This window comes from Coregonus clupeaformis, chromosome 18 (assembly GCF_020615455.1).
Source record: "Coregonus clupeaformis isolate EN_2021a chromosome 18, ASM2061545v1, whole genome shotgun sequence".
Taxonomy (NCBI): domain Eukaryota; kingdom Metazoa; phylum Chordata; class Actinopteri; order Salmoniformes; family Salmonidae; genus Coregonus; species Coregonus clupeaformis.
In genome coordinates, this window is record NC_059209.1 from 33,680,622 (window position 1) to 33,697,616 (window position 16,995).

A 16,995-nucleotide genomic window follows, 5' to 3' on the forward strand; every position below is an offset into this window, starting at 1 on the left:
CTGCAGCATTGAAGGTCCCCAAGAACACAGTGGCCTCCATCATTCTTAAATGGAAGAAGTTTGGAACCACCAAGACTCTTCCTAGAGCTGGCTGCCCCGGCCAAACTGAGCAATCAGGGGAGAAGGGCCTTGGTCAGGAAGGTGACCAAGAACCCGATGGTCACTCTGACAGAGCTCCAGAGTTCCTCTGTGGAGATGGGAGAACCTTCCAGAAGGACAACTATCTCTGCAGCACTCCACCAATCAGGCCTTTATGGTAGAGTGGCCAGACGGAAGCCACTCCTCAGTAAAAGGCACATGACAGCCCGCTTGGAGTTTGCCAAAAGGCACCTAAAGAACTCAGACCATGAGAAACAAGATGCTCTGGTCTGATGAAACCAAGATTGAACTCCTTGGCCTGAAAGTCAAGCGTCACGTCTGGAGGAAACCTGGCACCATCCCTACAGTGAAGCATGTTGGTGGCAGCATCATGCTGTGGGGATGTTTTTCAGCGGCAGGGACTGGGAGACTAGTCAGGATCGAGGGAAAGATGAACGGAGCAAAGTACAGAGAGATCCTTGATGAAAACCTGCTCCAGAGCGCTCAGGACCTCAGACTGGGGCGAAGGTTCACCTTCCAACAGGACAACGACCCTAAGCACACAGCCAAGACAATGCAGGAGTGGCTTTGGGACAAGTCTCTGAATGTCCTTTAGTGGCCCAGCCAGAGCCCGGACTTGATCCCGATCGAACATCTCCGGAGAGACCTGAAAATAGCTGTGCAGCAATGCTCCCCATCCAACCTGACAGAGCTTGAGAGGATCTGCAGAGAAGAACGGGAGAAACTCCCCAAATACAGGTGTGCCAAGCTTGTAGCGTCATACCCAAGAAGACTCAAGGCTGTAATCGCTGCAAAAGGTGCTTCAACAAAATACTGAGTAAAGGGTCTGAATACTTATGTAAATGTGATATTTCAGTCGTTTATTCTTAATTAATTTGGAAACACTTCTAAAAAACAGTTTTTGCTTTGTCATTATGGGGCATTGTGTGTAGATTGATGAGGGGAGAAAAAAAATATGTAATCAATTTTAGAATAAGGCTGTAACGTAACTAAATGTGCAAAAAGTCAAGGGGTCTGAATACTTTCCGAAGGCGCTGTAAATCAAGGTACCCTGACTGACTGGCTCTCACTATGAAAAAACGACCTGAAAAATGGACAACCAAAAAGGTTGTTGGTAAAAGCTTCCTGTCATTTGCCATTGTAATGTCAATTGCTGGTAACTCCAAACTGGTGACAGGTAATGTTTTGAGAAGAGGTTTTACACGAGGCTGAGATTTAAAACCACGTCTCTATAGCTTACTCTAATAGACCTACTGCTGTACATATCATTCTTAGCTGATCTTGTGTACATTCTCCCGGTGTACCTACGTATAGATTGCATTTGATTACTGCTTTAGTGCTATTTGGGTTGTTAATCAGTCAAATTAAGGTTAAGCGCCTTCCTTCAATGGCACAGACAGATTTTTCACCTCGTCGGCTCGGATATTCGAACCAGCGACCTTTCAGTTACTGGCCCAACGCTCTAACCACTAGGCTACCTGCCGCCCTGATAAACACCTTCTAAACTGTGTACGCGACCAATAAAGTTTGATTTGATTTCCATTTAACTGCAGGCTGAGTCAGATGGCGGGTCAGTGCTTCCCCCAGACAACTGGACTTCCCAGTTCAACACCCCACTGATCACAATGTGTCACTTCCCTGTTAGGGCCCAGAGCTCAACACACTCCTATGACACTTCCACATTCTGGACAGTTTGGTTTTCACACACAGAGACTCAAGTTCATAAAAATGGAATTAGTAGAACGGCAAATTCTTCATACCATGGCAATTTGGCTGCACCCGTTAAGGTACATTGACTAAAATGGGGAAACCCTGTTCTAGTAACGCTGTTTCTATTGGTTAAGACGTTAACTAGGAGGTGTGGCAGAGGCTAAGTAAACCCTGGAGCCGTGATGATGCTTGGATGACTGTACCTTTCCCAGAAGGCTGTGGGAGTACGAAGCCGGGCAGGAAAAAGGGGGCTCCAGTGGTGAGACCGGCCGGTTTGAGCTCCGTCACGCCATAGGTGGTCAGACACGTCACCAGGTTGACCAGGTCCTTCAGAGCATCACTGCTGTCCTCCTCTTTGGCCTGCTCCAGTCTGGTGGGGGGGAAGAGTAGTGAAACAAGTAACACACACACTATGTTGTAGGGGAGAGGGGGAAGGGGTTAATACCATAACACACTATGTTGTAGGGGAGAGGAAGGGGTTAATACCATAACACACTATGTTGTAGGGGAGAGGAAGGGGTTAATACCATAACACACTATGTTGTAGGGGAGAGGAAGGGGTTAATACCGTAACACACTGTTCAGAACATCTCTACACTACTGTCCTCATTGACCTGCTCCAGCCTGAGGGGGGGATGGAGTTGTTAATATTGAAACACACACACACACACACACACACACACACACACTACACACACACACACACACACTCCCCTACAACTCTAATCTTAGTCTACCTGAGCATGAGGTCGCAGAGGAAGGTGTAACCCTGACACATCCTGAAGTCGTCCAGCAGGGTCTGAGAGACGTCGCTGGAGTCCTTCAGGAAGCAGGACAGACCAGCAAACATCTCTACGATCTCCAGGGGTGAGAGGTCATCTGACTGCTGCATGTTCTGGATACACGTGGCCAGGCACTCTTTCTCTGAGGGAGGGGGGTGAGGGGGGGGCAGTTAATTTGGCAGCGCACACACACACACACACACACGACCACGGAACACACGACCACGGAACACACGACCACGGAACACACGACCACGGAACACACGACCACGGAACACACGACCACGGAACACACAACCACGGAACACACGACCACGGAACACACGACCACGGAACACACGACCACGGAACACACGACCACGGAACACACGACCACGGAACACACCAACTTTGCATGTCCATTGTGTCCATCCATCTGCATGTTCTGGGTACACAGACGCCAACCATTTAGGGTTGCAAAAATTCAAAAAACGTTCCCAAAATTCCCAGGTTTTCCAGAATTTCTGTTTGGAGGCTTGACAAATTTAGGAGGGAATAAGAAGGGAACTTATTTACAAATGGAAATCCTCTCAACAAGATTTCTGGAAACTGGGAATTATGGGAAATGGTTAATGAATTTTGCAACTCTACAATGAACAACCAACCCCCCCAAAACTCTCACCGTGGATGTACTTGACGACGTTGACGCTGAGGCCGTGTCGTGAGATGGTGGTGAGCACCTGGCCGGAGCTCTTCCTCCAGGGCAGGTTGTGGGGGGGGCACCAGGATGTGATGGCAGAGAAGAGTAGCTGCAGGTCGTCTTTCTGGGCCAGCTCCTCCGCAGGGGAGACAAAGCTACACAGCTTCACCAGGATCTAGTGACAACACAGTAATAAAATAGTTGTAACACATTTTTTTTTTTTTACTCTTTACTATAACCCTTAACCCCCACATAGCTTCACCAGGATATGGGGGAATTGAGCTAGAGAAGGGGGGCTAAAGGGAGAGCGAGGGGGGATAGAAGCCAGGATGGAAGGGCTAGGGAGGAGGGGCTATGAGAAGGGGCTAGGGAGTAGTGACCATGGACTAGGGGTTGATTACAGACCTGTACGAAGACCTTCTGAAGAAGGGCCCGGCGGTCAGCCAGGGGCAGCTCTGAGGTCTGGGTCTGTGAAGTCCCAGGGGCCTCGGCCATGTGAGGAAGGTCAAAGAACAGATACAGACACTTCACCAGGGTGGAGGGCACAGACATGGTGGTCATGCAGTCCACCGTTTTCTACAGGGAGGAGAGAGACACACATTATTAAAAAAAACGACTTCACACAGGTTACACAAAGCCCCCCCACAATTACCAGTGATTTACTCTGACAGTGACTCACTCTTACCTGTGAAAAGTGTGCTTGTGCGTGTGTGTTCATTCCATGCGCGTGTGTGTGTGTGTGTGCGTGCGTGTGTGTGCACGTGTGGGTCCCACGTGGCAGGCTTTGAACTTCGATAACACTGTCACCTGTACTGGGGACAGCTCATTAACAGTAATGAGAGTAGCCCTCCCAAACGTGTGTGTGTGTGTGTGTGTGTGTGTGTGTGTGTGTGTTTCAGAATCATGGCTGTTTATCGACGCAGATGGAAAAACGCTGAAACAGAGGGGCTCGAGCTTATTCATGTAAATGATTCACGCAAATCAAACGCTAACTCCCACACACTCCCACGTGTGAGCTGAGCTCCCTTCATTACTGACATGCCTGGAGGAAGACTCACCACTGAATCACTGAGAAGAGCAGAAACACAAACACACAGCAGAACAGACGGGAGAGGAGGAGAGAAGAAAACTAGTGTTCCTGACGAGGAAGCAGCAGAGAGGAGAGAGGAGAGGAGAGAATGGAGAGAGAGAGAGAGAGAAGGAAGAGAGAGAGAGAGAGGAGAGAAGGGAGGAGGAGAGAAGGGAGAGAGAGAAGGGAGGAGAGGAGAGAGAAGGGAGGAGAGGAGAGAGAAGGGAGGAGAGGAGCAGAGAGGAGAGGAGGTAGGAGAGAGAAGAGATAAGGGAGGAGAGAGAAGAGAGGAGAGATAGGAGAGAAAGAAGAGAGAGAAAGGAGAGAGAGAAAGGAGAGAGAGAAGGGAGAGAGGAGAGGAGAGGAGAGAGAGGAGACGGTAGAGGGTGGTTGGTCTGAAAGGTAATGACGATGAGGCGATAGGTATGGAGAGGAGACCCCAGTGAGACAGCTGTATGCAGTCAGGGAAGGTGAATGGGATGGTCTGAATGGTGAATGAATGAATCTCTCAATAGTCTGGATTTCCTGGATGTATGCAGTCAGTACAGCTGCCAGGGACCTCACGGTACGATATCACAATACTTATGTGCCGATACGATATGTATTGCGATTCTCATGCTTTTATATGTATTGCGATTCTCATGCTTTTATATGTATTACGATTTGAGACTGTGATTTTATAGTGATTTGATGTTCCAGACATATTGCTCACTATATGTCTGCTGCAGAGAGACAAGAGAGAGCCATGAGAAAATGAGTTTTGATCCGTCATGGAAATAAAAGTGCTGAAAACATGTTGGCTCACTATTTAAAAAGAAGATGGAGAACAAGCTATAGGATTGAAAATACCAGAGTTTTGGCGCAGGTATAGCCGACTAGCACTAGCTAACGCTAACTAGCAAAACATACATACATACACACACACACACACACACACACACACACACACACACACACACACACACACACACACACACACACACACACACACACACACACACACACACACACACACACACACACACACACACACACACACACACACACACACACACACACACACACATATATACACACTACCAGTCAAAAGTTAGAACACCTATTCATTCCAGGGTTTTTCTATTTTTTACATTGTAGAATAATAGTGAAGACATCAAAACTATGAAATAACACATATGGAATCATGTAGTAACCGAAAAAAAGTGTTAAACAAATCAAAATGTATTTTATATTTGAGATTCTTCAATTAGCCACCCTTTGCCTTGATGACAGCTTTGCACACTCTTGGCATTCTCTCAACCAGTTTCATGAGGTAGTCACCTGGAATGCATTTCAATTAACAGGTGTGCCTTCTTAAAAGTTAATTTGTGGAATTTCTCTCCTTCTTAATGCGTTTGAGACAATCAGTTTTGTTGTGACAAGGTGGGGGGGGTATACAGAAGATAGCCCTATTTGGTAAAAGACCAAGTCCATATTATGGCAAGAACAGCTCAAATAAGCAAAGAGAAACGACAGTCCATCATTACTTTAAGATATGAAGGTCAGTCAATACGGAACATTTCAAGAACTTTGAAAGTATCTTCAAGTGCAGTCGCAAAAACCATCAAGCGCTGTGATGAAACTGTCTCTCTCTCCCACCACAGGAACGGTTACTACATGATTCCATATGTGTCATTTCATAGTTTTGATGTCTTCACTATTATTCTACAATGTAGAAACTAGTAAAAATAAAGAAAAACCCTTGAATGAGTAGGTGTTCTAAAACTTTTGACCGATAGTTTGTTTACAAATGGAGTCAAAGTATCAATATAATATTCTACAGAAACAATATTGGAATGTGTAACTGCATGGAGAAAGAGAGAAAGAGAGAGGGGGGAGCAGAGAGAGAGAGAGAGAGAGAAAGAGAGAGGGGAGAGAGAGACAGAGAAAGAGAGAGAGAGAGGGGAGAGAGAGACAGAGAAAGAGAGCGAGAGAGAGAGGGGGAGGAAAGAGAGAGACAGAGACAGAGAGAGAGGGGGGGAGACAGAGAGAGAAAGAGAGAGGGTGCCATTTCATTCATCAGTTACCAGACTACGGAGAGTGAGCGAGGGACAGATGGAGAGAGGGAAGATTGGAGGGAGATTAAATATAGAATGTGTGTGTTCGTGTATATTTGGGTGTGTGTGTGTACTGTAGACGTTTCCGATTTTTTCTACTGGAAAGAAAGGAGGGAGGAGAGCCAAGGGGGCAGAATTTAGAATGTGTTGGAGGATGAACCGAGAGAGAGAGAGAGAGAGAGAGCACTGTTGTCGCTATGACGTCAGGTGGAAGGGAGGGTGCCAAGAGGCCCATTGTTTTACTGTCTGAGACCGCTGTGTGTGTGTGTGTGTGTGTGTGTGTGCGCGCGCACCCACGCGCATGCGAATGTGTGTTGTCATGCTTGTCTGCGACAACGTAGCAGGGAACACACATCCATTACGCCAGCCAGCCAGCCAGCCAGCCAGTCAGCCAGCCAGCCAGCCAGCCAGCCAGCCAGGGCAGAGAGATGCAAGACACAGAAACGGTAGAAGTAGACTGTTCTGTCCCATTTTACTTTACAGTCCTGCAGTGACCTGGTCTTCACACACGTGATGCCATATAATCACATTACATTATAGTTACATTATATCTACCAACTGAGTGAGAATAAAGATGAGTAGATATTCTCTTATTGTCTGTATGTTGGTTAATTCTATGAAAGGGATCAAACTACATATTTTAGTCAAGACAAGTCACGTTTTTTTGTACAGGGGAGAAGGGTCAATAAAGTTGAGTGAAGGCCATAATTGAAAAGAGGTTTAATTTCCCTGCTGTGTGACGTGCTACAGTTTAATTTCCCTGCCAGTAAATCTCAGTAAGACAAAAATAATGGTGTTCCAAAAAAGGTCCAGTTGCCAGGACCACAAATACAAACAGACCCCACAGAGCCCCAGGACAACAACACAATTAGACCCAAACAAATCATGAGAAAACAAAAAGATAATTACTTGACACATTGGAAAGAATTAACAAAAAAACTGAGCAAACTACATGCTATTTGGCCCTAAAGAGAGAGTACACAGTGGCAGAATACCTGACCACTGTGACTGACCCAAAATGAAGGAAAGCTTTGACTAGGTACAGACTCAGTGAGCATAGCCTTGCTATTGAGAGGCCGCTGTAGGCAGACCTGGCTCTCAAGAGAAGACAGGCTATGTGCACACTGCCCACAAAATGAGGTGGAAACTGAGCTGCACTTCCTAACCTCCTGCCAAATGTATGACCATATTAGAGACACATATTACAGAGATCCACAAGGAATTCACCCCCAAAATCCAAATTTTGATAAACTCCCATATCTACTGGGTGAAATACCACAGTGTGCCATCACAGCAGCAATATTTGTGACCTGTTGCCACAAGAAAAAGGGCAACCAGTGAAGAACAAACACCATTGGGAATACAACCCATATTTATGTTGATTTATATTCCCTTTTGTTCTATTTTACACATTGTTACAACACTGTATATAGACATAATATGACATTTGAAATGTCTTTATTCTTTTGAAACTCTTGTGAGTGTAATGTTTACTGTTCATTTTTTATTTGTTTATAAATCTATTTCACTTGCATTGGCAATGTAAACGTACGTTTCCCATGCCAAAAACGCCCTTTGAATTGAATTGAAAGAAAGAGACCGCTAGAAAGAGAGAGAGGAGAGAGAGAAAGTGAGACAAACAGAGAGGAGAAGGACCTCTAAAAGGAAACTAAGGCTTCACGTCTCCAAACAAACCCACAAAAGAGTGCATTTCTGATCTTCAGTGAAGCAAGAGAAGCCTCCTCCCACCTCCCCGAAGACTTTCAGACCAATTGAAATGAAAGTTTAAAGAATGTATGTGAGGGTTGAGGGAGATAAAAACAAGTGCATGACAGCGTCCCAAATGGCACCCTATTCCCTATGGACTCTGGTCAAAAGTAGTGCACTACATAGGGAATAGGGTGCCATTCTCTGGTCTAAAGTAGTGCACTACATAGGGAATAGGGTGCTATTCGGGATGCAGTTCTTAAGTAACATCCTTCCCTATGGTTCCCCTATGGCCACATGCTGCTTGACAAATCACTGCATTTGTAATATTGAACAACTTTAAAATTATATAATGTGTATTCTATGTACAGTATCTATCTACAAAAGACACAGGGACACAACCTTCCCACAACTTTCTGGGAATGGTGCAGGATAGTTGCTTGGCTTTGGAACATTCTCAGCACATTTGAGGAACTTGACAAAAAAAAAAAAAAACTACGTATTTTGTTGGTATTTCATTACTTTAACACAGTGGTTGGTTGATCGGGATCGACTGGTCAATCTCCAAGGCTTTTCCTAGTCGATCTCCAAGGCTTTTCCTAGTCGATCTCCAACATTTCTGTAAAAACCCAACAATAAAGCCTTGTGTTCCTATTTTGTGTATTTGTTGCACGCTGTTGGTGGTAGGTGCACTTGATTCAGCAGACCTGGCGCCGGAAAGGCAAAGTTTTCCTATTTTGAACCATTTCATGTGTATGAAGGTAGAACTCCGCCTACCCGGCAGGCCCAGAGAGGTTCACCTTCCAGCAGGACAATGACCCTAAGCATACTGCTAAAGCAACCTTCTCGCCAGCCGTGATTTTGGGCAGCTCCATGGTAAGAAATGTGACTGTTCCTGATACAAAAACAATGTCCTATACCGGAGCTCGAGTAAATGACATTACTAAGCTGTTCTCCGAATGTACTACGCCAGGACATGGACATCGATTCTATCGTAGTCCATGTGGGTTTTAATGACATTATGAAGGGCAGTTCTGAACAGTTAACTGGATTTTAAAGAGCTGATCAACTCTCTACTAGAGACTAATAAAAGACCCATCATATCATTCCTGTTCCCTCTCTGAATCGTGACATTGAACGCTTTAGCAGGATTCTTTCTCTTCACAACTGGCTACGTGATTATTGCAGCTCAATGGGTGTAACTTTTGTTGACAATTTCGATACCTTTTGGAAACAAAACAAGTTTTATAAGGAGGATGGGATCCACCCAAATCATTTGGGTTCCTGGATCCTTTCACAGCATTATAAGGCTGCGTTGAGACAATGACTTTTCAATGACCCAAGCACAGCTCAGTTAATCCCTACCATTGTGTCACTGAGTCATCGTAATGCTTTAGCAAATGTACATTGTGTCGCTGAGTCATCATAATGCTTTAGCAAATATACATTATACCAGGGGCATTGGTAGACAATGTAAGTAACCTAATTTATTTCCCTCTAACTGCCCTGAATGCCTCTGCTGATCCTACAGCTATTGTACGCAGCAATCATGTGCCTATGAGCCAGTTTTATGATGTTGGCACTGAGGTGGTGTGCCCTAGTAGGAAGTCCACTAACATAAATAATATGAGAATATCTACTTCTGCTAAGCTTCCCAGTAAAGCAATGAAAACAAGCAAGCATCCCAGAAAAGTGCTAAAAATAGCCCATATTAACATATGTAGCTTAAGAAACAAGGTTCATGAAATTAATAACTTAATAGTAACAGATGACATTCATATTCTGACTCTCTGAAACTCACTTAGATAATACCTTTGATGATACAGTGGTAGCAATACAATGTTATAACATTTACAGAAAATACAGAAATGCCAGTAGTGGAGGTGTTGCTGTTTATATTCAGAACCACATTCCTGTAAAGATTAGAGAGGATCTCATGTTAAATACTGTTGAAGTAATATGGCTACAGGTTCATCTGCCTCACCTAAAGCCCATTCTGGTGGGAAGATGCTATAGACTACCAAGTGTTAAGAGTCAGTATCTTGATAACGTGTCAAATGCTTGATAATGTATGTGAAACAGAGAGGTATAATTTTCTGGCCGATTTAAATATTGACTGGCTTTCATCAAGCTGCCCACTCAAGAAAAAGCTTCATACACTAACCAGTGCCTGCAACCTGGTTCAGGTTATCAGTCAACCTACCAGGGTAGTTACAAACAGCACAGGAATGAAATCAACATGTATTGATCACATCTTTACTAATGCTGCAGAACTGTGCTTGAAAGCAGTATCCAGATCCATCGGATGTAGTGATATCTAGGAAAACCACAGTTCCAAAGACTGGCCCTAATATATACGTTTTGTTGTGATTCCTATGTTGTTGAAATATTTGCTGGTCTGTGGTGTGTAATGAGGAGCAAACCGACGTTGCACTTGACACATTTATGAAATTGCTTAACCAGTTACCAATAAGCATGCACCTATTAAGAAAATGACTGTAAAAAATGTAATCCCTGTGGATTGATGAGGAATTGAAAAATGGTATGGTTGAGAGGGATGAGGCAAAAGTCTGGCTGCACAACCGATTGGCAAACGTACTGCAAATTGAGAAATCATGTGACTAAACTGAATAAAAAGAAGAAACTACACTATGAAACAAAGATAAATGACATGAAAATTGATAGTAAAAAGCTTTGGTGCACCTTAAATGACATTTTGGGGAAAAAGTCAAACAGCTCCATCATTCATTGAATCAGATGGCTCATTCATTACAAAACCGACAGATATTGCCAACTACTTTAATGATTTTTTAATTGGCAAGATTATCAAACTTAGGCATGACTTGCCAGCAACAAACGTCGACACTACACATCCAAGTATATCTGACCAAATTATGAAAGACAAGAATTGTCATTTTGAATTCTGTAAAGGGAGTGCGGAAGAGGTGAAAAGGGTATTGTTATCAACAATGACAAGCCACCGGGGTCTGACAACTTGGATGGAAAATTACTGAGTATAATAGTGGACAATATTGCCACTCCTATTTGCCATATCTTAAATTTAAGCCTACTAGAAAGTGTGCCCCCTCAGGCCTGGAGGGAAGCAAAAGTCATTCCGCTACCTAAGAATAGTAAAGCCCCCTTTACTGGCTCAAATAGCTGACCAATCAGCCTGTTACCAACCGTTAGTAAACTTTTGGAAAAAATTGTGTTTGACCAGATACAATGCTATTTTACAGTAAACAAACTGACAACAGACATTTAGCATGCTTATACAGAATGACATTCAACAAGCACAGCACTTACACAAATTACTGATGATTGGCTGAGAGAAATTGATGATAAAAAGATTGTGGGAGCTGTTTTGTTAGACTTCAATGCGGCTTTTGACATTATCGATCATAGTCTGCTGCTGGAAAAACATATGTGTTATGGCTTTACACCCCCTGCTATAATGTGGATAAAGAGTTACCTGTCAAACAGAACCCAGAGGGTGTTCTTTAATGGAAGCCTCTCCAACATAATCCAGGTAGAACCAGGAATACCCCAGGGCGGCTGTCTAGGCCCCTCACTTTTTAAAATCTTTACTAACGACATGCCACTGGCTTTGAGTAAAGCCAGTGTGTCGATGTATGCGGATGACTCAACACTATACACGTCAGCTACCACAGCGACTGAAATGACTGCAACACTTAACAAAGAGCAGCAGTTAGTTTCAGAATGGGTGGCAAGGAATAAGTTAGTCCTAAATATTTAAAAAACTAAAAGCATTGTATTTGGGGACAAATCATTCACTAAACCCACAACCTCAACTAAATCTTGTAATAAATAATGTGGAAATTGAGCAAGTTGAGGTGACTAAACTGCTTGGAGTAACCCTGGATTGTAAACTCTCATGGTCAAAACATATCGATACAACAGTAGCTAAAATGGGGAGAAGTCTGTCCATAATAAAGCGCAGCTCTACCTTCTTCACAGCACTATCAACAAGGCAGGTCCTACAGGCCCTAGTTTTGTCACACCTAGACTATTGTTCAGTCGTGTGGTCAGGTGCCACAAAGAGGGACTTAGGAAAATTGCAATTGGCTCAGAACAGGGCAGCACGGCTGGCCCTTGGATGTACACAGAGAGCAAACATTAATAATATGCATGTCAATCTCTCCTGGCTCAAAGTGGAGGAGATATCATAGCCAGTTCGCGAACAATTCGTTATTTTTGATTGACTCTTTTGACTGATTTGAGAGTTATAAATGTGTTTTTCTGAGTGACTCGTTCATTTTAGTCGTTCGTTTGACTTGTTAGTGCTGGCAGCAATGAGTCCTACAGCAGGATTAATACATACTCCTCCGGCTCAGCGGCTCCAGAGACCAACCGTCTGTCATATACAGAAAAATACACGTTTAGAACAAATAATTGAGCACATGGTACAAGAATGGCCGCTATTAATTGATTATTGAATGTTATGATGGACACAGCTTTGTAGAACCAAAACATACACAGCCTCTGCTCAACAAACTCGAACTCGAGAACGAATCGTTTCAGGTCTGCAGTTTGTGAATGACTGTGCTTACCACCTTGACTGGCTACCCAGACTACTTCCTAATCTTAATTATATGCCTAGCAATCGACAAATGTACATTGTTTAAAGCATGTTTACAAGTCTCAGTCACAAATGACAGCTCCAATAAACCCCCTATGGTGAATGACGTGAATTAGAGGCTCGTAGAATCATGTGTCTTTTGAGTTTTCAGTTCATCGTTCGCCGGTAGGGGTTCCTGCTCTGGGAATTACTAACTCAAATGAAACGTTTTTTTGACTGAACTCGAAAAGATCCAAATCAGTTAAAAGAGCCAAACTTCCCATCACTAGAAATAACATATTATTTCCCCTCTCAGAGCGTTTATAAAACCTCCCAATAATGTTTTGAAGGAACCAGAGTAAAACATTCTCAGAACCTCCCTGCTACGTCAAAATAGCCATTCCCAGAACAGGCTAATTTCTTTGTTTGTTTCATCGGTCAGGAAACATATGGCTTCATTCCCACAACCAATGTGAAACCAAAAACATACGTTCCCACAACTTCCAAGGAACCCAATGAGCTAGCTGGGTGCTGTGTCTGGAACAGGTTCTCCTCCTACCTCTCCAATAAGATAATCCTTAATAAAAAAATATTAAAATATAAAATAATATAATATTTTTTATAAAATAAAAATAATCTACTCACTATTGGAGAGTCCAGATCGGAGGACACTGCAGTCACACAGGGGTCAGTGCACAGGGGTCAGTGCTGGGGCCTACACTGTTTTTCATTTACATCTACTTCCATTGCTACACTCACGATAACCCAGGTTTACACATTAAGACCAAACCGGACACCGTCTCTGCAAAACTCAGCAGCTGCCCAGAGGACATCGGGGTATGGATGAAAGAGAACGTCCTCCAGTTGCCTAGAGGACATCGGGGTATGGATGAAAGAGAACGTCCTCCAGTTGCCTAGAGGACATCGGGGTATGGATGAAAGAGAACGTCCTCCAGTTGCCTAGAGGACATCGGGGTATGGATGAAAGATAACTTCCTCCAGTTGCCTAGAGGACATCGGGGTATGGATGAAAGAGAACGTCCTCCAGTTGCCTAGAGGACATCGGGGTATGGATGAAAGAGAACGTCCTCCAGTTGCCCAGAGGACATCGGGGTATGGATGAAAGAGAACGTCCTCCAGCTGCCCAGAGGACATCGGGGTATGGATGAAAGAGAACGTCCTCCAGCTGCCCAGAGGACATCGGGGTATGGATGAAAGAGAACGTCCTCCAGCTGCCTAGAGGACATCGGGGTATGGATGAAAGAGAACTTCCTCCAGTTGCCTAGAGGACATCGGGGTATGGATGAAAGAGAACGTCCTCCAGTTGCCTAGAGGACATCGGGGTATGGATGAAAGAGAACGTCCTCCAGTTGAACAGCAGCGAGACAGAGGCTGTGCTTATTGTGACACCCAAGCAGGTCACCAGTACAGGAAACATCTGCCCTATAATCAACGGACAGGCAAATCCATCCGTCATCTCCAACCTGGGAGTCAACTTTGATCATTCTCTGTCCTTCGATGTTCAAATCAAAACAAATACACTACATGTACAAAAGTATGTGGACACCCTTTCAAATTAGTGGATTCGGCCATTTCAGCCACACCCGTTATCTTTCAGTATCTTTCAACGTGGCACCGTTATAGGGATGCCACCTTTCCAACAAGTCAGTTTGTCACATTTCTGCCCTGCTAGAGCTACCCTGGTCAACTGTAAGTGCTGTTATTGTGAAGTGGAAACGTCTAGGAGCAACAAGGTCCAGACCAGGACCAAGAAGTCAGATCACATCACCCCAATCCTGCCCAAACTCCACTGGCTAGCGGTCAACTACAGGATTGACTTCAAAATCCACCTGCTTGTATTTAAAGCCTTGAATGGATTGAACCCCACCTACATCAGCAACCTCATCTCACCCAGCGAGACACCTCGCACTCTCCGCTCAAGCCACTCCCTACTGCTTCAAGTCCCCGAGACATGTCTCCGAACTATGGCCTTCTGCTCCCTTGCCCCTCGCCTATGGAAATCATCTGAGAGCAATTCTATCACTTTGAACTTTAAAAAATGGGCCTTAAAACCCACTTCTACAGACTCTCTTTCTTATAGTCCTAATGGATTTAGCACCGAGCCCATTATTGCTATTTTACCTGCCTTGATTCTAAATGTATTCCGATTTTTTTTAATGGATTTTATGTATTAACTCTATGATGAAAAGCGCTATACAAATGATATGTGTTATTATTATTATTTGCAATACACATTCGCATTGCACACTGGGTGATACTAGGGTTATATATACGGTATTACCAGCAGTGCACACAAGAGGCGCTATTTCTTTCCAAACGTAATTCTTTTGGGGGGGGTTTTTTACGCACAAAACAATTTAGGCAGCAGGGATCTTGATCCAGGAGGGGGTTGATGGTCTCTGCTGTAACCAAGAAGCTTGATTTTGCAAGCTAGCGACTTAGCTAGCAAGTTAGCATACCAAATGCACAGCTGGAGCCCTGAGCTGGAGATAATTTATTTGGTACATCTTCGATAGTTAACTTAATAGTTATAGCAGAGTGGCGTAGCAACCACACACACACACACACACACACACACACACACACACACACACACACACACACAAAATCATTTTTAACAGTATCGAAAATCATACCGTCGGTATTTCTAAATACCCTGGTATACGGTATAATCGCCCTAGCCTAGGCGATCCACACAGAAACACGCTCAGTTCAGTAACACACACACACACACACACACACACAGCTGTCCAGTACTACCCACCTGTCCGGAGGATGCTAGCAGGTTGATGGTGGTCAGCAGCATCCAGCCACGTGACGCCTCTTCACTCTGGTTCACCTCCAGGAACTGGACTATGGCTCGACTGGCTGCCTCTGTGGACAGAACACACACACACATCATCAGTATATAAATGTACATATTACATTACAGTACAATACAACAGGAACTGGACTATGGCTCGACTGGCTGCCTCTGTGGACAGAACACACACACACACATCATCAGTATATAAATGTACATATTACATTACAGTACAATACAACAGAAACTGGACTATGGCTCGACTGGCTGCCTCTGTGGACAGAACACACACGTTTAGGTCATAGAGAATGAGTCATTCTAAATAAAGAATAAAGAATGTGTAATGTCATTCCAGAAGGCTTAGAGCAGGTGGCATAGAGAGAGAGAGAAAATTCCTTACATTTGTCTGTGTGTGTGTGTGTGTGTGTGTGTGTGTGTGTGTGTGTGTGTGTGTGTGTGTGTCTCTAGCGGTTTTAGATCTTCTCTAGAGCTGCCATGCCGTTGGTCGGTAGTCAAAGGAAGGCAAACCTCCGTCGAAGTTTTGAATAACGACAGACTGATAACACACATATCTCCTGCAGAGAGAACTGACGAACGCAGAGGAAACACTAGCAGGAGGTTTTAAAAGCCTTTGGCTGGGGCCAACATCAAATAGTGATGAATCATGAATGAACAGCTTCCCATTCTGTTTCCATACAGGGGATTCACGAATGAACAGCTTCCCATTCTGTTTTCATACAGGGGAATCACGAATGAACAGCTTCCCATTCTGTTTTCATACAGGGGATTCACATCATTTGACCCTAATCAAAATCCCTTTGACTTGACTAATTTCCCTGAGGATAAGGGGAATGGCATACTGACAATAGTAAAGAGCAAAACAATAAGGCAGAGAAGGGAAGCAGAAAGGATTAAAATGTATATTCCTGCACAGGCAAGAACCATAACTAAAATACAGGAAGGGGATCACTATTAAAATACAAGGGTTAAATGGTTATTGGTGTGGGAGGAACCAGCACAAGGATTATGGGGAAATCACATGGGGTAACGGTGACCTTAAGATAATAAAAGAAAAAGACAGATGGGATCATAGACATAAGAATAACAGCCCAGGACTTAGATAAACAATTGGATGTAGTACTTATAAGTGGTTAAGTATAAGGTTGTTGAAGTAGTTATTCCTTGGGAAAGTGCATTAAACCCTTTTACATGTTAGAGCCATACCAAATGCAGAAGAAAGGGAATGGAAGGAAGCCGTTAAACAATTATTGGTATAGATGAGTATAATATATTATATTACAATTAAATAAAGAAAATAGTCTAATATGCACCACATCTCCGTTTAAAGAATTAACAGTAGTTCAAAATCTTCACCGTTACCAGGACTGTGTGCTAGGATTCAATCACAACTTTTGTAATATTTAGGAAATGCTAACTATAAACAATTTTA

The 16,995-nt window shown here is 43.8% G+C and overlaps 1 protein-coding gene across 1 annotated transcript in view; it reads right to left on the reverse strand.

Annotated features, from left to right (window-relative positions):
- Positions 1–16,995, reverse strand: part of LOC121530690 (WD repeat and FYVE domain-containing protein 3) — a 204,728-nt gene that overhangs the window by 150,316 nt on the left and 37,417 nt on the right. The window contains exons 4-8 of the mRNA XM_045226849.1: positions 15,507–15,616; positions 3,676–3,846; positions 3,253–3,445; positions 2,547–2,733; positions 2,013–2,179 (exon numbers count right to left, since the gene is read on the reverse strand). Coding sequence (XP_045082784.1) covers positions 2,013–2,179; positions 2,547–2,733; positions 3,253–3,445; positions 3,676–3,846; positions 15,507–15,616 — 828 coding nt within the window. The remainder of the gene's footprint in view (positions 1–2,012; positions 2,180–2,546; positions 2,734–3,252; positions 3,446–3,675; positions 3,847–15,506; positions 15,617–16,995) is intronic.